A 24,396-nucleotide genomic window follows, 5' to 3' on the forward strand; every position below is an offset into this window, starting at 1 on the left:
GCCTATTAAACTGGTTCTTTCATGGAGTTGAACTGGAACGTGATTTTTAATGATGGAATTTTATTTAAACGTTTTATTTTAATTTAAGACCGGCAGATTAAATAAATTATGCTGTTATCTAAATTTTTTCATAAAAATTCACTAAGCCATCATATTTCTTATGATATTGATACGGAAAAGCCATTCAAGTAAAAGAGTGTAGAGTCGGTGCGGAAAGAGAAGAGTGGTGGATTGTATGGGGCCCAATACATTCCACCACTCTTCTCATTCCGAATAGACTCTATCTCTCTCTATATACCTTAGCGGTACTTACGTCCTTTTAATAAAAAAAATATTAGAAAGTGATGTATTGTATTCGTCGTCTTCATTTAATCAATAGGTACTTATACTTTAGTTGTTCTATCGAATGATATTACAGACGATGGTGTTACTGTTTTTTTTTTTTTCATTTAGTTGCACGTGTGATGCCTGCTGCCTTAAGAATGTTTAAATTTAGAAGGGCCACCTAACTTTCTCGAAAATATGTCTTTAAATTAAACACAATGCTTGTTTATAAACCAGACAAAGCATGAACGACGTCGTACGGACCAAAATTAGACATAAAACAGCCCAAAGCAGCGATTCGTAATCCCCAATTTCCTCTTTCAAAATTCGCCTTGATTACTTTTTTTTTAAACATGTACAATAACAGATTTGGACGTGTTAATTGAATTATTTTCATAGCTTTTTCTTTTCTAACGCTTCCGTTCTTATAAAAACTATATTTAGAAACAAATATTCCCCAAACAGATTTGTTTGCTGTGATACGGGCCAATTTCAATAAAACTATTTGTTGTCGATTTTTGTTTTCGTCAAATTTTGATAAAACGTAGGGGAGCGTGGGGCTTAATGTAACAGGGGTAAGTAGTAACGCTCAATTATGTTATGACGGAGAATTAAAATCATTTTAATTAATTTTTTTTGCTTAAAGACTTTCTTACATAGTATGGCTCTTCTCAGGTGAACTTTTCGCTTCGAACCTTAATCTTTCAAACAAAGGCCATTGTCTCTATTATGGCAAAGCCGCTAGCTCGAGCGTTAGCACGTGCCAGCACAACATTCATATTGAAAAACAACCGGTATCGTCATAGTATTAAGGTTCAAATTTAATGTCACTGATATTCTAGATATTACGTTTTGGTAGTGTAGGACGATAGACCGCCCCGAAGCGATACGGCACTTAGATTATTTTGATACTTAGTGTGGTGTTAAAAATGAAACGTGGTTATTTATGTTGTTTTTAACACCACACTAAGTATCAAAATAATATGAGTGCCGTATCGCTTCGAGGCGGTCTATCGTCCTACACTACCAAAACGTAATATCTAGAATATCAGTGACATTAAATTTGAACCTTAATACTATGACGATACCGGTTGTTTTTCAATATGAATGTTGTACTGGCACGTGCTAAGTCGGGAGCAAGCGATTGTGCGATAATAGAGACAATGGCCTTTGTTTGAAAGATTAAGGTTCGAAGCGAAAAGTTCACCTCAGAAGAGCCATACTATAATTGTTCATTGTGTTTTCATTGGTACAATGTAAATTTAATTGGCTCTCATTTCCTTTTTTTTAAATACCTACTTCTATAGTTTTTGATATATTTAATTAAATAGACATAATGCATGGCAGAAAGTAGGAAAGTTTTCAAATATAAATTAAAATGGTGCCAGGATAATGAAGAGTCAATTAAAATGAATATTTTAGCTTTAAATAGAAAATGTAACAATTTTTCAAAATTTTGGAAAAATACTAAAGCTTTAGATTATAAATCAAAATTACCTTTAATTATAAATAACATCAATGACCCTAAAGACATAGCCAACCAGTTTGCGCGTCATTTTAAAGTAGACCCGCCAGCCGACGTCAACAATGCGCCCGCTCCCCCCCGCCCTGTCCGGGGATCACTCCTTTTTTTTTTTTTTTTTTTTTTTTTTTTTTTTTTTTTTTTTTTTTTTTTTTTAATTGTCGGAGTGGGGAATGCTGCTCCAACCGCGATGAGTCAGATTACTCCAAAGGACGTAGCGGATGTTGTGAAACGTATGAAGAGCGGCAGGTCTCCGGGACATGACGGGTTGAGCGTGGAGCATTTATTATATGCGAGCGATGAGATGCCGAGAGTACTGGCTATTTTATTTAATCGGTGTATCCAGTTTAGCTACCTGCCTGAAGCATTAATGAAAACTATAGTTGTCCCTATAGTCAAAAATAAAGGCGGTGATCTGTCTGACCTAAAAAACTATAGGCCAATATCCCTAGGCACAATAATTGGTAAAGTGTTTGAGAGGTTGTTGCAGCCCGAACTGACGAAAAACATAAGGTTGAATGACGCGCAGTTTGGTTTTCGTGCCGGGCTATCGACCGAGTCCGCGATACTTAGTCTCAAAACGGTAGTTAACTATTACATCAGTAGACATACATCTGTGTATGCATGTTTTCTAGATTTGAGCCGTGCCTTCGACCTAGTAAACTACGAAATACTGTGGACTAAGCTATTGGGATCAAACGTGCCGGTAGACACGGTGAATGTCCTTAGGTATTGGTACGAAAACCAAACAAACAACGTGAAATGGGGCGACACACTCTCTAACGATTATAGGTTAGAGTGTGGTGTACGTCAAGGGGGCATAACTTCTCCGGACCTATTTTGCCTCTACGTCAATGGTCTGATTGAGGAGCTGGGAGGTACCAGGACGGGTTGCCATGTTGCTAATATATGCGTTAACAACCTGAGCTATGCCGATGATATGGTGCTTCTCAGCCCCTCAAGCCAGGGTATCCAAAAATTGCTTACTATCTGCGAAACATTCTCGAAACAGCATTATCTAAAATATAATATTTTAAAAATAGAAATGCTCGTATTCAGATACGGCAAGGGTCCGGAGGTAGTTCCGCCAGTTTATTTGAATGGTTCGCCGGTTCGGGTCGTAGCATCTTTCAAGTACTTAGGCCATTATCTAACGGAGAACCTTCGCGACGACATGGACATGGAGCGAGAGCGCCGCGCACTTGCGGTCCGTTGTAACATGCTGTCGCGAAGATTCTCCAAGTGCACCACTGACGTAAAAATTACACTATTTAGGGCATTCTGTCAGTGCTTTTATACATGCTCACTATGGTGTAACTACACCAAACGTTCATATAACGCGCTCCGGGTTCAGTATAACGATGCGTTCAGAATACTCATGAAACTACCTCGCTACTGCAGTGCTAAGGCCATGTTTGCTGATGCGGGAGTACCTGATTTTTATGGAATCATGCGGTCCCGCATAGCTTCAGTCTGGACAAACGTATGGCAAAACTCGCAGCAAAATGATATTCTGGCGCTGTTTACAGTCAACCCGAGCAATAAGATCCTAAAGCACTGGACAGCCGTGCACCTGGACGAAAACGGCAAATAATATGTAGGTATAAAAATCTGACAAGGGACATTTATAACTTCTGCTTCATTGTATTTTAAATTTTATATTATTTTGTAGTGTTGTAATTTATTGTATTGTACTGTATGAGTTTAAAACTTGAAATAAACAATATATTATATTATTATATTATATTATATATTATAATGGGCCCATGGGGCAAGTAGCAACAAAAAGCTGGGGCACGTTGTAACATATTAGTGTGCGTGTATTTTTTTTGCTCTCTAATAATTGCGCATGTATTTGTATATATAATATTATTATGACTCGTCGTATAGTAAATTACTTGCGGCCTTTTGTGCCCTTTTTTATTCTACTTTACTCTCTATCATTGCCCATAAAAATATGCTAAGTTATTGTATTGTATTTTTTTAGAATGATAGACTACAAGAAAAAATCTGAGAGAGGATTAAAGACTCAGGATGTATATGAGTCGCCAGCAAATGAAGTTTTAGAAAAAAGAGTCAGCATACGAAAAGCAGCCAAAAATTTCGACTTGTGACATGTCGTACTTTCCTGTTGATTATTATCCTGTTGTATCCTGTTGATTATTTACAGCCAAAGATTATACCTATTCGTCATAAGATGGAACCACAATGAATAATACAAGACTGTGAACCAATATAAACTTAATTTTTTCTTATAGATGTTGCCAATGTTGCCATTCTTTTAATTGTTACTACTTGCCCCGAGCCTGTTACAACTAGCCCCAAACATGGGGTAAGTTGTAAGGTTGTAACATACATATTTTAGACAATACAAGCCTTTTTCCAAAAACTGTTACAACAAGCCCCCCGCTCCCCATCGTACATAGTATAAAACAAAGTCGCTTCCCGCTGTCTGTCTGTCCCTATGTATGCTTAGATCTTTAAAACTACGCAACGTATTATGATGCGGTTTTTTTTAAATAGATATAGTCACTCTATGTAGGATTTGTTAACTCGCTAGTCGCTAGTGTAATATGTAACGTAAAAATAAAAATATTTATATAATTATATTCTAAGGTAGCGGGACTACGTGCGCATAGAAAAGACCGTTCCTTCTCTAATTTTTATTCGTATTTAATGCATGCTTCTTTCAACCATATATGCGAGTGTCGTCTAAATTAAATTACTACCCCTAGTACCTCCCGCATAATTTCAGTTTTTATTTTGAATTTTCACACATTTTAATGAAGAGGACAAATGCATTGAAAGAATTCACACGGAAGCTAGACTATATTTCGACGGCAGACTCTCAAGTAAAAAGCGTAGAGTCTGTATGGAAACAGCGGGCTCAGCACGGTTCCATTTTTATCGACTATCACTATGCCCGTCACTTTCGCACTTACATACTTGTTAGAACGTGACAGGCACGGTGATAAACGATTAAAATGCGACCGTGCTACTAGGGCAGAAGACTCGTGATCGTGAAATGCATGGGATCCAATACATTCTACGACTCTTCTCTTTCCGCACAGACTCTAAGACCCACTTGCACCATTCCACTAACGCGGGGTTAACCGGTTAAACCTGGAGTTACCATGGTTAACAGTAAAAATGGAGATTAGGTTAACGCTTTAACCGTTTAACCCCGGGTTAATGAGATGGTCTAAGTGGGCCTAAAAGGTTAAAGTTGGCTCGCAAGAAAAAAAAAACACGAAAACATGTCTAATTAGTGCTTCGTAGAAAACTTTGTTTCAAAGCACTTATTTTCACTTGTTTTCAATTTTATACCGTTACGCCTTCATACCATTAGAATAGCCGAGGGATTTGACTTGCAAAATTTTAATCAGAAGTATAGGTACTTTCAGAATTATTGAGGAAAAACGTCAAAACTTCCGTCACAACTTTCGCACCGCGCCATATTTATTCCTTTCTAATTCCCTGGATTTACGTGCCCTCTTAACGCACCTCTCTAACAGACTACGCCTTTAATATAAGTAGGTAACAACTTCTTTGACAATTGCCCTAAAATTAGGAGAAGAGCCTAAGTAGTAAGTAACAGTAAGTTAACATATTATTATTAAGACTCGGCAAGATCTCTCGGTGTCTTTAGCCTTTAGAATATAACAGTCAACGAGTTTATTAAGCCGGAGAGGGGACGCTTCTTATCTATTTACGCAAGACTTTGAATAAAGACTTAGGTAAATTAATACGCAGAAATTATCACTTACTTAATCGTTCATTTTAAAACAAAAATACAATGATGGATATGACAAGAAAACGTAACACTGAAACCAGAAACGTTATTACGTTAGAAATTGTATAGTCTACTATTGTTTTCAAGTGAATTTGTGTGGGTATTTTTTAAGAAATGGCCATGTAAATCTCATTTTAAGTTTTGTCCCTATTCACCCCGGTTAACTGTTCCTACTAACATTTACTAAACCCACCCGCGGCCTCAAATTTGGGAGTATCAATGAACTGTACGGCGTGAAACTTTTATTTCCTTCTTATTAAACATCTTAGACTGAAGTAATTCTTCGTGGACAAAAAGCTACAAACCAGGGCTATAACCGCGAAAATCGAAGTTAGCAAATTGCGGGCATTTTTCTCTGTCACTCTAATTACGTCTTCATTGGAGTAAAAGAGAAAGATCCCCGCAATTTGCGAAAAACGGTTTTCGCGGTAGCCCCTCAGCATCGCCATACTAGAGTCTGTGCGGAAAGAGAAGAGTTGTGGAATGTATGGGGCCCAATACATTTCACGACTTTTCTCTTTCCGAACAGACTCTACATGCTATGCTACCATAATTGAGGTAAACGCTTGTAAAAACTGTTCCCTGACACGCAGACAAATTACTTGGGTGAGTCCTACATTATACATTATTAACTGTAAATCTGCCAGGAACGTTGCTTATCTTAATTATTACGCGTTAGATTAGGGCCTTTTGTTTGTATTTAAGTTGATTTAAATAAAGCTGCTTTACTTCCCGAGGCGGATTACCTACAGTATCAAGTGAGCTGAAACGCTATCGCTTTTACGTTTTATAAACGCGTCTGGGAATGTTTTGAAATATATACACTTACATTACTTACAAGTTCGTTCTATAAATCATTATTATATTTAAAAAATATTGTAGGTAACTAATACCACAGGGCGGACACGCCATACATCAAAAATGATTTGCGTTTATATGTGTGCGCGGCACGTCTGTACACGCGTCATTGAGTTTCTGACGGAATCCTGACATGCTCTTAGTAGAGCGACTTACGCGCACATTCATGTCGCGGCCTGTCGCGGGCGAGGTATTCCGAGTCGGGGCGGCGCGGTGCGTGTCCGTTCTGTATGATAATACTATTATACATATTTTATTTTATTTTCTTTGTATAGCGAAATCAATAGCTAGGTACTTATTTAAATCCATAAGTATAATACCTAAACGTACTTAGGAAAAATCTGAAAAGTATACATTTGTAAAAAATAAAAAACAATATTAAGGCGATAAGGCGATTGGTAACTTCAACGTCCTTAACCTTTAAGTAGGTACTAAGTTCAAAAATAATATCAATAACTATTATTAATTTTCTAAAGAACCGTGATAATTTCTGAACAAAAACCGCCTTAGTTTACAATCAACCAAGCGAAATCTAAAGTGAAAAAATCCTATAAATACAATACGGATCTGATAGCGATTGTGTTTACGTATTAAAGTCTCCGGGGGGCGCCGTAAGTGATTAACTTCAAAAGGTGGAATTACTTGCAAGTCCTTGCCGGTATATTTTAATTGTATTAGACGGCTGCTCAGGGTGCCATTCCTACATTCGACGTACAAAACTTTGCTAAAAACTGGGTTATGTCATAGAGAAAAAAATACATGATTGCTCACTCCATACACATTCCATACATGATCATATAGTCCGTCAACCAAATCTTGTCAGTAGCAATGTAAAGCAAACTAAAGTAGGGCAACACTCAAAGAGCAGTATTGCGCTAAGAAAAGAAGCAATGTACATCGAACCAAAAGATTTTTTTTTCCGCTGAGCGCGCCCTGCGTACGTCAATTCAAATTGTCACTCGCGGTTTATTGAAAAAATTTGAAACGGACAGACAATTTAAAAGCGATGTTAAAACAATGTTAATCAAAATGATGAACAAATTTGAAGATATCAAAAACAACTCCCTTTCGTAGTGCTTATATTCTCTTTGTTCCCTATCTATGTCTTCTAAGTTTACTAAAATAAAATCATATCAAAATGCAGATAATTAGATAGTGCATATATTTGTTATTTACAATATAATATGCCACTAGTTAATGTAAATTAGTGTACTATTCTCGATGAATATGACATACCTGTGTAATTTTTTGATTGGTATATATTATATTGTACAATAGGATTACATATTAAAAATAAAACAACTGATATTTGGGCGTTTATTTAATTTAAAGTTAAATAAGATAAGGGTCACTTTAGCTTACACTATAATTCAGGTTATAAATTGAAAAAATATAATGAAGTTACCAATGTTACCGGGTCACTTCAACCAAGCATAATACTCTGTAGTATTCTATTGCATCTTTGCAAATAGTCACAACTGATTGCTGAAAATATTAGACATGTGGGCCTATGGACGGTTTCCAGGACACATATTATGGTCTTGTTGGATAGATTTAGGCATACGTTTTAATTTTATTTATGCCTTTTAACCCTAAAACAAAAAACTGAACATAATCTTAAAAGTTCGAAAGAGTTCTTCCAGTATGTACTTGTCATAACCTCAATTTTTAGTAATGTTTACCTTCAACGAGCATGATTGTACATTGTAGGTCCCTTAGCTTTGCTTATTCTTATTTAATGTATTGGTATTTAATGGTGACAGCAGAAATATCTCTTGAAACAGAAACGATTCAGAATGAAAACCAAATGAAAACAAATAAGGTGACGGCTGTCGTTCACGATCCACATTCCACAGATAAAACACAGATGACACGCATTTTGGAATTATTCGAACACAGTGTTGCTAACCCGCGATTTTTCAAATTTGCCGCCTTTTACTACTGACAAGATTTGGTTGACGGACTTTACATCAGTTTTGGTACCAAAAAGACTATAATAAATAGTCTTATAATGAATAGTCTTTTTGGTACGATAACTGATGTATGGAGTGAGCACTCTTGTCTTACTATATTTTTCTATGGTTATGTGAACAGTGGCGCAACTACGGGGGGCAGAGGATGGGCAGAGGCGGCAAATGCCCCGAGCGCCGGGCAAGGGGCGCCAAAATGGGCAAAAGGCTACCCCTCCGGCTTGCCAAAGGTAGCAGGGAAACTTGTCAGTCGTATTTATAATGTGATATGCTGACCTGTGCCCTATTTTTTTTATTACAACTTTTTAACTAAAGTCTGTCAAGCCCTTTTCGTCAGTAGATCAGAGCGGCAATTTTTTTAAATGTAGGCGCGAAGGGTTATCGTCCCATAGATTAGAAAATTTGAATTTCGCGCCTTTTTCTTTTTCTTTTCGCGTGTCATACGGACAGACAGACGGACGCACGAACGGATAAATCTGTAGTCCGTGGTTTATCGTTCTTTGGATTTGGCATATCTAATACCAGGATTTTTTTTTATGTGCTTTAAGATTTGCGCGCTTGTTTTATTTCCCCTAACGCCACACCGGGAATCGCCGGGAAACGCCGTTGTTTTTTTTTTTTATTAAAAATGGGTTTACTCATGGCCACAGACTAGCCGAGGCGAAGACGTGGCCTACGATGGAGCGAGTCTGCCCAGAAGGTGCCTGTTCACCCTTGATTTGAAGGTTGCCGGGTTATATGAGCTCGGAAATATAGACGCCGGCAAGGAATTCCATTCCTTGGCAGTGCGTATAAGGAAAGAGGAAGCAAAGCGCTTCGTGCGGATTCGTGGAATATCTACCAAGGAATATCTATCGTTGATTATCGAGATAATCCCAGTGTGGCCGTATGGAAAGTGTCAATTATCGCGATAATCAACGGCGTTTCCCGTTAGCATGCCGTTAGTGTGGCCCCGACAACAGTGTCCTATTTTATAAGGCTACAAGTTACAATTTACAAGCGGAAGTCTCTTTCTAACCCTATGTGTTAGAACGAGACTTCCGCTTGAAAGACACGCCGTGAGACACAGGAATTTGAGGCAAATTGCCACATTTATAGAGCCCTTTACGTTGTCTCTGCATTTTTCCGTCAAGCCCCCTCCACACTCGTGCACGAATCGCTTCGCGAAAACATGACCGCGAGTGTGCGGGGGCTTTAAGTTTGTCTCTGCCGCTGTGCACCTAGAATCACATAGATGTACAATAATATAGAGATGAAATGGGGGAGGGGCCACATGACCGAACGAGATGCACATATACAACTTTCAGTAGGAGTAACAGAGAAAGCGCTCTTATTGTTTATCCTTGTCAGAGGCTCACCTTTTTCATTACCCCCGTAAATTTGGTATGTTTTATGGTGGGCAACAAATAACTCGACCAATCATTTTGTTGCATTGCGTATGTTCTGTCTTGGTTCTGTCCCTCACAGCCATCTCACGGCGCACGCGTATAGCTCATCTATTAATACTAGATCTATGACCTATCACAACTGTCAGCTGTCAAGCTGTCATCTGTCTGTCCTGTCATTAGTGACAATGACAATGACATTAAATTGATTCACCACACCACACTGCTGATTTCAATTTAATTTTTCCATAAATAAACAAATAAGATAAAATTTTTAGACTAATAATATATTATCATAAAACAATGTGGTATAACATACAAGAGGACCCGCCATATCTGCTATTAGCCAGAGAAGTAAAAAGCTATGAAGTTTACGTTACGGATTACATTTCTATATGGTTTGTTTACTTCAAGAAAAATGACTTTTTGGAGTGTTTAAAGGTAAGCTAATACCAGTTTTTTACATAGACAGATTACCAAATAAACCACTGGCATATGGATTTCCTGGTAGACCGTAGCTATAAGTACTTTGAAACATTTCTGTTTTGTGTTTGAATGACTATGGTTTCCGGTTCTGAATAAGCCTTTGCTGTGTTTCATATGGATTTATTTTTGAACAAAAATCGAGCTTAAAGTCAATGTGAAGACCGTCACAGGGCAAGAACTCTTGTTTTTGTATACATACTTTGCTCAGACGCAGTCAGAAAGGAAGGGCTTATTTATGCTCCTGCTCTAACAACCTTATGTAAGTGGAGTATACAATACAATACAAATACTCTTTATTGCACACCTCAATAAAATAGTGTGTTTAGTATGTAGCAGACGGTACATCTAGTATACAAACGCAAGAATCAGAAGCGACAAAAGGGCTTGGAGACACAAGGCCTTTACCTGATAGATGGTCTTCGCCACATTGACATTATATTATTTAATGACGATTTCAAAAAGTGTTATTATTATTATGAGCCCATATTGTCCCACTGCTGGGCAAAGGCCTCCCTCTTATTCTTCCACGTATCCCTATCCTCGGAAGTCTCCCACCAGTCTCCGTCAAAAAAGTCAAGCTTGTCCCACCATCTCCGACGAGGCCTACCATGACGCCTTACAATTTGATTTTATTAAATCAAGGTTCTTCCTGTTTCCAGGACAGCAATTTTGGTCTCGAAGTGGAACCAGAGGAGTTACTTCAGAAAGGTGCTAAACTCCTAAAACAACCGACTAACCTAAGGAAGTTTGAAGTAAAAAAAAGTGTTTCTACTTTAGAGATCTCAATGACCAAGTTATTTGAATACCCTTTGCAGTTGAAACTGAAACTTTCAGAAGGATCAAAAGAAATGGTAAGTGAATGAACTTAAAACTATAGTATTAGGTAGGTACAGTGGGCCAAGAAAGTGGTCTACCACTCTACAATTGAGGTTCGTTTGAACGTCATGAGACAACAAGGTCGATTTACTTTAAACTCCGTTAGAAAAGTCAACCTTATGCTACGTCTTAGGTAGGCGAACAACGCGCGAACGCCGCGCGGCCGCCGCGCCGCTTCGCGTCTAAATCGCTCACGTACGAGTAGGACATACCTATACGTATCAACGGTTTGTTTCATCCTCGCCGCGCCGCGCCGCGTTCGCGCGTTGTCCGCCTACGTAAGCCGTAGCATTAGCAATCGTTAGATCTCGCAGAAACTTTTGTCAAAACTGGTAGACCACTTTCTTGGCCCACTATACCTACAGTTGCATGAGGCTATTTTAAACGTGTGAGGCTTGCTCCCTGAGGTTATCTATTTGGAACTAAGGAAATCATTAGAATCGCTACTAATATTATAAATGCGAAGGCAACTCTGTCTGTCTTTTACCTCTTCCGCTGAACCAATGTAAATTAAATTTCGTATGGAGATAGTTTGAGGCCCGGGACAGGACATAGGATAGTTTTTACCAGTCATCATCATTCCTCACAATCCTCACAGACAAAGTTGCAGGTCAGCAGAAGCTTGTGTTTATATAAATTTAAAATGGTTAGTCTAGTCATCTAGTGTATCCAGTTGTACTTAAAACTGACTGAAGTCAATTTTTATCAAATAACTAATAAGTGAAGTTTGTTAATTTAAAGTTTTAGTCTTTGTTAAGCTGAACTACATTATACAGATAGGATAGATGCAGAAATTTTCTAAAAACTTGAAAAGTTTCTTGGAACAGGAAATGAAAGATATTTTTATTTTGTAAATGAAAAATTTCAATATCCATACAGAGACATGAGAAGTTTCCGAAAATTTTCCATGTGAAAGTTACGGTGCATGCTAAAATCTTAAACTTTAACAAAAAAAATTATACATTTTCAGTTTTTTCAAAATGTGACTTATAAGCTACTAAAAACTGTAGCAGATTTAAAAACTAGTCAGCAAGAGCTTAGAGATCTGTTAAAAAAGAAAGATGATGAGATAGAAGAATACAAAAGTGAAGGAAAGGAGATAGCATTAAGTAAGTACCAATAAGAAACAGAGATACTCTTAAAATATTTAAATTTTTACTGACTTGAGCGACTCCTATCTCAAAAGAAATAGATTTCAATTCCAATTGAATTCATTTATGTTGTTAATTTGTAATTTTTATAAGAGAAATATTACTAACATTGCCTTTAAATGTTACAGGATATTTAAAAACCAAACAATTCAATGATGAAGAGCATATGAGACAGCATCAAGTAGATAAGGAATGTGCTGACCTGTTAAACATTCCGAATACATTATTAGACAAAATTGCTGCAGCCACTCATAGAAATGAAGCTATGTAAGTCATTTTATTTAATATTTCATTATTATTGAGAAAGGTATGAGAGATGGTTTGGACACATGGAAAGAATTAGTGAAAGAAGGTTGTCAAAGAGAGTGTATAAGGGAGAAGTAGAAGGCAGCACCACACCAGCCTCGGCGGACTTTCTCTGATCAGATCGCGGAAATCCTGAAGAAAGGCCAGGTCAAGAGCACCCTAAACCGGCGAGCGTGTATGAGGAATGTTATGAAAGTAACGGAAGCGAAAGCGGTATGTCAGGATCGTAGCAAATGGAAATCCATGGTCTCTGCCTACCCTCTCCTCTGGTGATTATATATATGTATGTAGATGTAATAGAATCTGGTACAATATAACAGAGCACACAAACAATCTGACACCATTTTGTTTGTGGAGTTTAGGTATAGGTATACTTTTGCGTGGTTTGGGTGCAATATTATATAGCAGGCGACTGTTCTCGCTGTTTAGCTAGAGTGATGCATGTGTCAGCACTCAGCAGAAATTATACGTCGTATAACGTAGGTAGGTATATAGCGTGTTTGAATGCCACTGTGGAAGCTACGGTTAAAATAAAAATACACAAATAATTTCCATTAAATGCTACTTATTGTTAAGAATATTTTTGTATATTTATTTTGACGAACAACCAGTTCGGTTAACAAGCTTCTATGTAGATTAATACTGTGTCATACGTGACACATCACTTTTGTCCCCAATGTAGCTTGTCGTTGGATATTTGGTTGTTGTTTTTGTCAAACTGAAACGACGTTGGTATTTCAAATTAAATGTATAAGATCCTGTATCTATAAACGGGACGAACGTTATTATTTTAGTTAGAGCAGTTAGATTTTTTATGAGTAGGTACCTACTGTAGTGAACGAGGTAATTGAAACTAAACATGAACCTGTTTGGTTTCAGGTCTAGACTCTGCGCAGACGCAGTAATGTGTCTGAAGGAAACTGTCCGCCATTACACCCATAGACGGACTCCAATCTATGCGTGTTTCCTTAACTTTAAGAAAAACTCCAACCAAATACCCTACGACAAACTTTGGCAAAAAATGAGATCGGAGCCCGTCGTTCCGGACGAGATCGTTGTAATGTTCGAATATTTTTACAAAAACCAATTAAACACGAGACCACGACCTCGGCTGTTCAATCCGTACCTTTACTGCCTCTTCGAGCATCTTAGCAGCGCCAAAGTCGGCTGCTGCATACAAGGAAAAATCATAAACCATATCAGCTTCAAAGACAATTTGGTTTTGCTGGGTCCTTGGCCTAGTGCAATAATGAAACTCCTACAGAAATGTGAGGATTATGCAAAGGAAAATGGGTTTAGGTTTAATGTAAATAAGAGTAAGCTCTTAGTGTTCCAGAGCCCACGTGGTCGCAAGATAACGATGGTCCCACACGTGTATCTACACGGTACGATATTAGGAAAAGTGTCGGGGTACAAATACCTAGATCACTGGCTGTCCGAGTATCTTTCGGATAGTGATGATTTTTCCGATATGGACAGTGATGAGTTTTCTAATAGCGAGAATTTTTCGGACAGCGAGGACTGATAATATTGAGCGTGAACAACTGAACATATAATGTGTAGGTATATTTAGAACAGCTAGTGTGTGTATAAGCTTTGACTTCTAGGCTAGTAAGTTTTCAATCTTGGAAATATTTATACTGTAACTATATGATTTCAGCTAGGCATCCTACTCGTATGGAAATAATAGTTTTTTTTTTTGCCTAAATAAAAACAGTTTTTTAATCATGTCGAGAGACTAACGATTACGTGCTCGTACTCAAGTAACTAACATAGAACAGTTATGTAGATTTATAAAGGCTAATAATGCCTTCTTTTATGGAATAAGAATTATGATAAACTTAAAAACACACACAAATGGCTCACTGCTGTTGTGCTTGACATTCATTTTAATGTTTTTGAATAGGTAACAACTTTGTTTTTATATTTTCAAGATTTGAAGTTCCCACAAAGAATAAAACCAAGGTAGCATCCATGGATGTTATGCATCCAGTTTTTCTCTAAAGCCAATAAGTTACAGTATTGTATTATTAATTTTCAGCGATCGGGAAAACTTGGAAAGTCTCAACATTAAGCAGGAACCAACTACACCGTCCGAGAGCCACAGCACACCCTGTATTTCCAGCGACGTAAAGCTAGAACCCAAGGTAGAACCTCAGAACAACTCCTTTAGTCCGAGAAAGAAACGGAAGCAATTGCTAAATTATTAATTTTTGTAGAAGTAATTCAGTTGGGTATCTTAATAATCTTGTTTTTTTTTCTTGTCATGTACAAAAGTAGTGGCATACTCATATTCGTTATCGTGCTCTGATTAGGAAAAAGTACTTGAAAAAACATTTTTTGACGCGCATTCTTTTTCCTATGGTCAAGTCGGCCAGGCCAACACCCTCCATACAAAGGCCAAAAACTTTTCGCGTCAAAAAAATGTGAAGTAGATGACGCTACACGGCGCCTTATGTTTAGTGGTAACTGAATTCAATTCAGATTAATTGAGACGATTGACAATTCATTGACAATGACAATTAGGGATAAGTTCGCCTTTGTTCATAACATTCTTATTTTTGTTTTGTTTTTGTCCGTTTTATGTAAACCTGTTTATGTGCAATAAAGTGACATACATACATACATACAATTCAATGAATTGTCAATCGTCAGATTTTCATCATCAGAGTTACCGCGTAATGTACCGTATAACACCACGTCATATTATTCGAAGCATATATTTGTCTTATACATAACACATCTTATACCAACAATCAATGAAAATTTGCGTAGGTTTTGCTTGCATCAGCACTTTTTGTGGACCTGTTGTATGCAGTTGTCATTGTCACATTCTTGTACGGGGTAAATAAAAGGCAAATTGCTGTTTATAATAAAACTTTACTAGGTATATTATAGAACTGTATAAACTCATGATTTAGTTGTGCTAGTGTAAAATTGTTATTATGAATGAAATTCATTGGAGATACTGACTTTACCCCGTTGACTAAGTACCTACTTACCTATGTGTTAGTAAAATGTACCTACCTCATAAAATATCGATAAGCAAGAAAGATACGTAAGGCGGTTTATTTGATGCGGGTCCACATGACGCTCCGATGTTCAAATCAATGGTGAAGGAAATATTATGGTTGATTTTTTTTTTGTTTTGAAAACGAACGAATCTAATAAATTCAACTCTGTTCCAATGGGGTTGGCAACTGTCAAAGGTTTGCATAGATGGCGCCATCATTGCTTGCCCCTTTTTCTATGAGATTTCGCATCAAGGGCTGGCATCCAGGGCATTAAAAAACAATAATTTGACACAATTCTAGGGATTGACAGGGCAAGCTATGATGGCGCCATCTGCTAAATACTTCGACCGGCCAACCCCGTTTATTTATCGTATGGCATATGTACATGTCACTGGATTTCATATAAAAAGAAAAATAGATGCTTAGAATTTAGCATAGACTAGGAATCCTCTAGACGGAGTTTAGAGCAATATTTTCATGAACCCGATGCTGCCAAAATACGGGGGTGCGGGGGGCCGAGGTGAGCGAATCCCGTGCTGTGATTGGTCCGTTCAAAGACACGGACCAATCACGGCACGGGATTCTGACACTTTGACTCGAAGATGGAGTAAAACTATCGTATATAGTGGCAGGGGGTATCGTTACTATACTCAGTCTAGAGGATGTCTTGTCTGTGGAATTTAGCCCTTCCCAGGTAAAATGTAATAAATAAATAGGCCTTATTAACAACAAATTTCAAGGTGTTTCTGACTGTCCAGCAGCCGCGGGGCCAGCCCGTTTTGGCTAGGCACCAAAATTAATTTTATTGGTGCTTATTTTGGTTACCAATCACAGTGTTTCGCCCTAGATAAGTACTAATGTGTTTAATATAGCGTTATGCATATTCTTAACAACAAAAAGTTTAATAATATATCTCCAATGAAATTACATTAATTGCAACTTGTGATCATTGATGAATATGAAATTTTATAATAAATAGATTATTATTAGAACCATTTTATTATTAAATTCGTATTTATGTGCATGTAATAAGATTGAGCGGGCTACGTACTTTCTATATACATATATTCATTTTACATTACGGCCACGGTGGAAATGGCCATTACCTTTTACCCTCGTGTAGGCTTGTATTTCCAGGGAGGCTTTCTTGACCCCCTGGACCACTTGTCCAAGCCCTAATGCTCTTTCAGTACCCGCTCTCTGTAAAATGTAGATAAATTATATTCTGAGCAAGACAAGTAGTAAGTTATTTTCTATATAATACATGGCAACACTAGCTTTAATATGTAGGTACTATTGGCAACATCAAAAAGTTTCAAATTAATGGTTTAAAAAACCACAATAGTGTGGATTACAAACATATTATTGATTCTAAATATATCATTTATCTGCCGCTCCAAGCAATATGTCGTATATGCGGTAAACAGTAGTTAGCTTGGTACCCCTGCACTCATTTGTAGGCAGGGGTGCTAAGCTAATATTTTTGCTTACTGTATATTCGAATAGGTACCAACTAAGTATATGGTTATAATCCACACTTCACATGATAAATGATATTATTTTGAGCTGTAATTCCTATATCGCCATTAGAAGTAATAATATCAGTAAGTAAAAATAATATACATGTATTTTAATGAGATTCATGTTGAAGTTAATGAAAGTCAACTATACAAAATATACTGTGAAGCGACAACATAACTACGAATATGAAACACCAACAAGCCATCTTACATTTTTATTTCTTGGTTGGCAATTGCTCCCTACTTATATTTATTTTTCTTATATTTAAACAACAGTCGCCATTAGTCTTAAGTCCCGAATAAACTCGAGGAGTCAGCTAATCCCATGTTAAGTCGAGATAACTTCTAAAGTCTATTTTTTTATTCGGTAGACTAAAATGACATATCATAGTATGAAATGACACATGATGTTCATTCATACTATGAAATGTCATTTTAGTCTACGGAATAAAAAAATAGACTTTACGTCACGCGTAATATATTCAGCGTAGCATCAAAACTTCCGCCACTCTATTAGGTATATATCGCGTTCAAAAGTAACGGCTAAAGTGTCATTCTAACTAACTAACTATATACCCTACCAGGGTCCATGTGCCTATATGTTACTATGTAGTCTACTCGTATGTAATATAAATATCTACATTGGATGCAAAATAAAGATCTCTATGTAAACAAACCGCCATATTGAAATTGTCTCTGAATGTCAATTTACTAGTGACTTTTGTTTACATAGCAAGTTCCATAGAATGACACTTTACAGTAATATTGTCTTCAGTGACTGTACTTATTTCAAAACTCTATAATATATGTGGTTTCCATATCACAGACGGGTCCTTATCCTTATGCTTCAAGTCAAGTGCAATAAAGACGTTTCCATTTGAGGGTCCAACAGAAATTCTGAGAGAAAGGTCCTTATTGCACGGGAAGTATCAGGATTCTTCTCTAATGGAAAGCCACATATATACTCGACTTATCGGGTTTGACCACTCCGCCCTTGTAACACATTCTTGATGTATGTACCTAAGTAGTAGGTATGTAAGTGGTACGTGTGCAGCTTTGTATGATTCTCTAAGGCATGTAATTTCACCGCTGATGATTGTAGATAGTTATAGTACCTATTGTAATAAAAGCTCTTAGAAACAATATTATAAATAAAATGTATTTTGGAAATATTTTTTTCATTATTAAGTTCGTCATATTAGCAACTAAGTACACTAGGTACCTATGTACTGGTTGTTTCGGAACCTAAATTGTGTAAGTATCTAGGTACGTATCTATACCGCAAGGAGCCATCTTGCTAACCAAATAACACTTAAGTACGATATAATTAATATAAGAACATTAAAAAGCTTTACCTGTTATCATGACATAAGTTTTGCCTTAGAAAATTATACCCACAGCAATGTAAACCACATGCAAAACTTTGTAATGTATAGACATTCCAGTTTTACGGTAGTATATTTATTGAATAATACTGTCATCCTACACTAGACGGTGCATATTACGCATGCGAGGGTGTCACACGCAAGACAGCACAGCTAGTAGAAGATAATACCGCTAAGCGAACACTAAACTCTTTACCTATTGTCATTAGAATATAACTGCGAGTCTTGCCATAAGTTTACTGTGAAAGTAAATTATGATTCTATATCCCTATTCTAGGGGCTCTGAATTTGAACTTATTTTGACGTCAACTGTTGGACGATAGGCGATTTCCAACGATCGCAACAATTCTCTATGTCTGCCGCCCTCATCCAGCATATTTCCGCACCAGTTAACTTAAGATATCTCTTCCTATCCATTATTTTACGAGTAACGTGAGTCGGGTAAGTAATTTTACCTCAAGTATGTTGGCAACCCTGGTCTTGCTGTGGGTCACCTACTTACTGTGGTAGCTATTACGCACAGCTCTGACCACCTGCACTGTCCGCCCTTGCCTTATTATTTTTAGATCACTAGGTAATTATTTCGGGAACTTCGAGTTCAAGTTTACCTTTTTAGATAGGTACTAACAAAAAAAAATTAAATTTCCTTTCCTACATAGTATAATTTCTTTCGCAATAGACTTTGTCAAGTCGCACAATAATATTGGCATCTTAAATACAGACTGTTATCAGTGTTATCACCTCTGCTTTGCCCAATGGAGTTAACAAAATGTCTGTATTTAAGTTAAAGCATACATTAATAACTCGAACGTGATTGCAACAGAGCAAGATCTAGATTGAGATCCGTTTTTACTTAGATTCACTAAAATAATGATATTTTGATCATTTTCTTTTTATTAGTGTACACTTGGGATATCGTAGGATATTAGGTACTTAAACTTGCTCGCTGCAATTTGCAGTTCTTTTAAAGAAATATATATTTAAACTAGGTTAACAAGAACACTTTGATACGTCTGTCTCGGAATCTGATGGCTTTATCACACTGTCTCTTTCCTTCAGCTCGAAGGCATCCGCCTGAAAAAGACAAATAGATAGCCATATAAACCATTCTACTTAATAACGTGAGCCCTGGAGCCGGGACTGAATTTGTAGCTATGGCGAGAACCGATGCCCGGTTCCGGGACTGGGATTATACAGAACACCAAGTACCGGGACCTCACGCTAAACGCTGTTAGGTTGATATTTTGTTTATACTTATACCTTATGTCATCTTATGTGAAATATGTAGGTTACCCACGGCAAATGCAACATCAGTAGACATGTTAAAATAAATAACGGTAGGTATCTGGGTATGTATGTAAATAAAAGGCAGTTAAAAACAACATTAACTATTAACGCATTCACTGCCAACGTTTTCGTAGCGCTACATGCGTAGCCGATTCTACCGTTTTCCCGCTTTGTGGAGGAAAACGACTACGAACAGAGCGCCTGCCAAACGAGTTTCCGGCACTCAATGTGTACTAAACATTTGGGGGCTATTTCCAATAGTACCTAAGTAAACCTCATAATTGTCAGTAGGTAGGTACGTATGTTAAAGTTATTATATATATTTACCTTGTTGTCTCTATATTCCCTAATTTTTCTTGCTAAAGTCAGAAACGCTTCTTCAATATTGATGTCATTCTTACAGGAGACCTCGAAGAACGGCATGTCGAAATCGTCTGCTATCTGAAATGTATAAAAGGACGGTTGATTCCACTGATCTAGAGAAGGTAAGTATACCAATTAGTTCGGAATGTAATTTATTTTATGTACCTATTTAATACAGACAAGGAAATAGCAAATCAGCCTGATATAGAACAAACGAAACTACCTAAATCAAAAGCGGTAATGTATCTGTATAACTATTTTAAAGTTAATTTGCCTTTACTGAACTGTGAGGCAGTGGGCAAATTTATTTTATACTTTTACGGTACTTCTTACACGTTTCCTCGGTAGACGTGATGACGTAGCCTGACAAACTGCAACTGCTTTGTCAAAATTCCTAATATCAAAATAGTTTGAGCATTAACATGAGTTAAAATATCTACTTTCGTTAAAAAAATCACGCATTGCCTACTAATAGCAATACTCTTAATTGACTATCGGCGGGTTTGTCTGCGTTGGATGATGATAATGATTGATAAAAACTATTCTATGTCCTTCCCCGGGACTCGGAACTATCTCTATACCAAGTTTAAACGTGAAGAGCTAACAGACAGACAGCATTTATATCATCGTACTAGCAGAGATAAACAAAACATATCGACGCCTGTGAAAATTATAAGGACAAGAAGCACGGTAAAACCTGCTATGGTATGTTTTAAGGCGTTAGTGTAGGAGTAATTAAACTACCTTAAATCAAGATATCACGCTGCATTCGCAATACTTATTTCCTTGATATCACTCTTGATATTCTAAAATGGTATTTAGGTAATAACAACTATATAAATAACAGTACATTATCGCTCTCTGGTTTCAGGCACCTAACTTTTTGTTAGTTTGATACTCCAAGCCGATATGAGTCAGATTTGGAAACACCAATGCATTATTGGGCAAATGAACCCTAGAAGGGAAGTACGTACTCGCTAGAATAGTGAAACCTTTGTAACTGTGTCATTCTAACATTGACACATTGTTTAAATATGTACATAATATATATGCATTGCAGTGTCATTTTTCCACTCATTACCTAATTGTATAATAGCGATAGTGATGGAGACAAGACACTCTTATTTGGAATTCACTTTTCAACAGGTCAGCTTTATAAATCTAGGTACTCTTAGGTTTCTAGACCTTTATGTTCTTAAATACTAGTACCTAATATTTAGGTATAATTATGTACCTTTTGACCCCGTTCTTTGGGTACTGCTCGATGGTTTTCGTGCACGTCGCATTTGTTGCCAACTAACACTTTTATAACATCCGGCGAGGCGTACTGTAAAGTTTGAATTAAGTTAATCAATACATTAAGTAACTAAGCATATGGCCAATATCAATTACATTGAGTCAAAGAAAAAAAAAATGAGTATTTTACAATTTTAATATCGCCCGTGTAAATATTAGTTCAGTAGGTTGTATTTATTGTTTCTATATATATGTCCAAAATATGCTGCTTTCCTTTTCTTAATTGTTGATACTACTTCTAAGCCTTTATTCATGATTTCCAATACTCTGACATTAGTTATTCTATCTGTCCATTTAATTTTGAGCATCCTTCGATAAATCCACATTTCAAAAGCCGTTAGTTTGTTGACCAATTTCTTTTTCAGAGTCCAGCTTTCGGAACGATACATAAGAATTGGGATGATGTAACATTTAACCATTCGCCACCTCAGTTTTAGGTAATAAATACAACCTACTGAAATTAATAATTGAAGGAAAAATTGAAGGGAAACGTGGCCGTGGTAGAAGGCGCACATCATGGACTAAAAATATAAGAGACTGGTTAAAAGTTAAGAGCATAGATAGACTAATTCGCATGACTGAACATAGAGAGACATATAGACATATGGGCGCCGACCTCCTGGACGGAGAGGGCACGTGAAGAAGAAGAAATATTAGTTCACTATTTTGTTAATTAACGTGAACCTAGTAGAGCAACGACCCTTTCGGCTTGCGGCTACATTAAAAATAGTGTAAGATATCTCACGCCGCTATTAAATACTTTAAGAGTTTATCAAAGTTAACACTGTACTGAATTTGCAGCAACAAAGTGTGGATATGAAACGTCCTATTTTCATAGGCATATGACGCTTATGTGGCACCTCCACAATCCTCCACATCTATCGTTTGGACAGATTTTAATTTTATTTCCTAAGAGAATTAGTTAGTAAAATAAAACATATAACAGTACAGGTACCTACTTTTACAAATAAACGTGTTAGGTAACTATGCTACAATGTAAGGCAAATCAACAAGTATTACAAGTATCACAATTAAAATTATCTCACCTCTTGAATATTCCTTAGCCAATACGATAAATGGTTAAATGATTCAAGATTGGTGACGTCATACATGAGTATTATTCCCATGGCGCCCCGATAGTAGGCGGTGGTCAACGTCCGGAATCTCTCCTGCCCGGCAGTGTCCCATATCTGAAGCTTTATGGGCACCCCGTCCAAATTTATTATCTTTTGTTTGAAATCTATACCTGAAATGCATAGATTAACGTTAGGTATTATTCAATTTTACGTCTCAAGTCGAAAGCAGTTTATTTAAAATCGTCACAAGTAGATACCTACAGCGATACTTTGGTTTTTAAGATCCTGTGACGTCGAAAATGTGTAGGCAACATCACGAAATTCGATGATTTGCTGCAGTATAGCTATGGTAAAACTTAAAAAAATAGGCGACATTAAGGACTAGCTCTTTTCAAAATACCTAGTCGCCAATAAAACAGTAAAATCAAATCAAATGTATGTATCTCCATCTCTTGAAAAAGAAAATTAAATATTGCTTTGCCGCCCGAGGGGATATTTGCCTCCTACTAAAACTATCCCAAAATAGAGTAGACACCTCAACGGAGAATGCAGTTATATCGATCTAAAGTAAGAATGTAAACATAACTGCTGAGAAACAGCTAGAAATGCAGATACCATGTGGAACAAGTTGATGCTTATTTAAATTCAAGAATATTCTATTAGATGGAGTAGGACCCAAGAATTATTTATCAAACAAAGGCGATACAAAAGGCCTATAGCTACGTATTTTACTTCACATGGTTAACTCCTACACGGTTTGTCCTCATTCTTTCCGCAGTATAAAACGTAATCTCATCCGTTGCTCCAAAAGCACTAAACAGCATCACCTGTGACAAAGGCTCGTAAAACTAAAAGTAAATATTTTACTTACCTATCGTGGATATGTAAATATCGTAGTATCTCTCGTCGCAATATCTGTGCACAATACAAGTCTTGCCTACATTAGAATCTCCTAAGACTAGAAGTTTATATGTGGCTGAAAAGTCTAAAGCCATTTCTGTTTATTTTGCTACTACACGAGCGTTCACCAACAACATCGGCCGAACTGTCAAAGTTAGAAAAATCGATGAGGGTAAGAGCGCATGTGCGGCGACATCCCCGTCTCGCAACAAGTAACTACAATTTTGCGACCCCAAGCCAAATTGACCCCTATCCTCAAGCGCCGCTTTATGTCAGCGCAACGGTACTACATGCATAAGCGTCTACCACGATAAGGTTGCATTTTGGGCGCACGCCGTCTATTTTGACTTGACAGCTGTGTTTCTGAACCCATTGGGTTCCAATTCAAGGTGTATTGACACTTTAATTGTGGTACAGTGTACTCAGTACCTAGTTAAAATAGAAACATTGTTGGAAATGACTAATCGGGCCATGTTTTCCGACCGGAAACCGGATTCATCCTGAGGGTCGCGAAGTTGGAATCTCGACACAATGCGAATTTTAATTCGTTTGTGGTGACCGTTCCGACTGAACATCTAGCGACCTTCACCAAGGAGGAGTTTTGGCCGAAGGGTGTCAAGTTTCGGCGGTTCCGCGGCCGGTTCCCTGACACTGCGGGGTTGCGTAATGCATCGCAATCATAATGTGTTTTTTAGTGTTTAGTTATATTTTTATAATATGTATGCTAGTTATAGGTATTTATGTATGGGCCACTAGTTGCCTGAAATAAACGATTTCATTTCATTTACCGTTTTAGGTTGGTATTTAACCTATATTTTTTAAGTAAACATAAGATAAGATCTTACTAAATCTATAAAGTTCATAGGTAGGAACAGATTAATTCT

General features: G+C 37.1%; 2 protein-coding genes and 1 long non-coding RNA gene across 4 annotated transcripts in view; 1 reads left to right on the forward strand and 2 right to left on the reverse strand.

The window, feature by feature from the left end:
• The window catches only part of LOC134649687 (uncharacterized), an 88,684-nt gene extending 82,669 nt beyond the window's left edge, over positions 1-6,015 (reverse strand). The window contains exon 1 of the long non-coding RNA XR_010096988.1: positions 5,957-6,015. This is a non-coding gene — a long non-coding RNA (uncharacterized LOC134649687). The remainder of the gene's footprint in view (positions 1-5,956) is intronic.
• Positions 6,016-10,089: 4,074 nt separating this feature from the next.
• LOC134649853 (uncharacterized) lies at positions 10,090-14,879 on the forward strand. Of its 2 annotated transcripts, XM_063504690.1 has the most exons (6): positions 10,091-10,293; positions 10,998-11,189; positions 12,185-12,323; positions 12,494-12,632; positions 13,551-13,939; positions 14,713-14,879. In XM_063504690.1, exons 1-6 carry the CDS (start codon positions 10,156-10,158, stop codon positions 14,802-14,804), a joined length of 1,089 nt encoding a protein of 362 aa, XP_063360760.1. In that variant the 5' UTR covers positions 10,091-10,155; the 3' UTR covers positions 14,805-14,879. The 2 variants fall into 2 exon arrangements, with proteins under 2 accessions (XP_063360759.1, XP_063360760.1); XM_063504689.1 differs by lacking the exon at positions 14,713-14,879 and having other exon boundaries at positions 10,090-10,293; positions 13,551-14,208.
• A 4,649-nt stretch (positions 14,880-19,528) lies between these two features.
• Positions 19,529-23,753, reverse strand: LOC134649854 (ras-related protein Rab-8A). Its single transcript, XM_063504691.1, has 5 exons — positions 23,484-23,753; positions 22,583-22,782; positions 21,475-21,567; positions 20,205-20,318; positions 19,529-19,664 (listed from the first exon to the last, which is right to left on the reverse strand). The coding sequence occupies exons 1-5, from the start codon at positions 23,605-23,607 to the stop codon at positions 19,581-19,583; spliced, it is 615 nt and encodes a 204-aa protein (XP_063360761.1). The 5' UTR covers positions 23,608-23,753; the 3' UTR covers positions 19,529-19,580.
• Positions 23,754-24,396: the final 643 nt, after the last annotated feature.

This window comes from Cydia amplana, chromosome 7 (assembly GCF_948474715.1).
Source record: "Cydia amplana chromosome 7, ilCydAmpl1.1, whole genome shotgun sequence".
NCBI lineage: Eukaryota > Metazoa > Arthropoda > Insecta > Lepidoptera > Tortricidae > Cydia > Cydia amplana.

Bases quoted from the DNA above. Each gene is read 5' to 3' on its own strand.
- LOC134649853 (XM_063504689.1), top strand. From the start codon at position 10,156: ATGTGGTATAACATACAAGAGGACCCGCCATATCTGCTATTAGCCAGA. The intron at 12,324-12,493 runs GTAAGTACCAAT...TAAATGTTACAG, and splicing joins AGGAAAGGAGATAGCATTAA to GATATTTAAAAACCAAACAA. The intron at 12,633-13,550 runs GTAAGTCATTTT...GTTTGGTTTCAG, and splicing joins ACTCATAGAAATGAAGCTAT to GTCTAGACTCTGCGCAGACG.
- LOC134649854 (XM_063504691.1), bottom strand. From the start codon at position 23,607: ATGGCTTTAGACTTTTCAGCCACATATAAACTTCTAGTCTTAGGAGAT. The intron at 22,783-23,483 runs GTAAGTAAAATA...TATGCATTTCAG, and splicing joins TATTTACATATCCACGATAG to GTATAGATTTCAAACAAAAG. The intron at 20,319-21,474 runs GTACATAATTAT...TATACATTTCAG, and splicing joins CCAAAGAACGGGGTCAAAAG to ATAGCAGACGATTTCGACAT.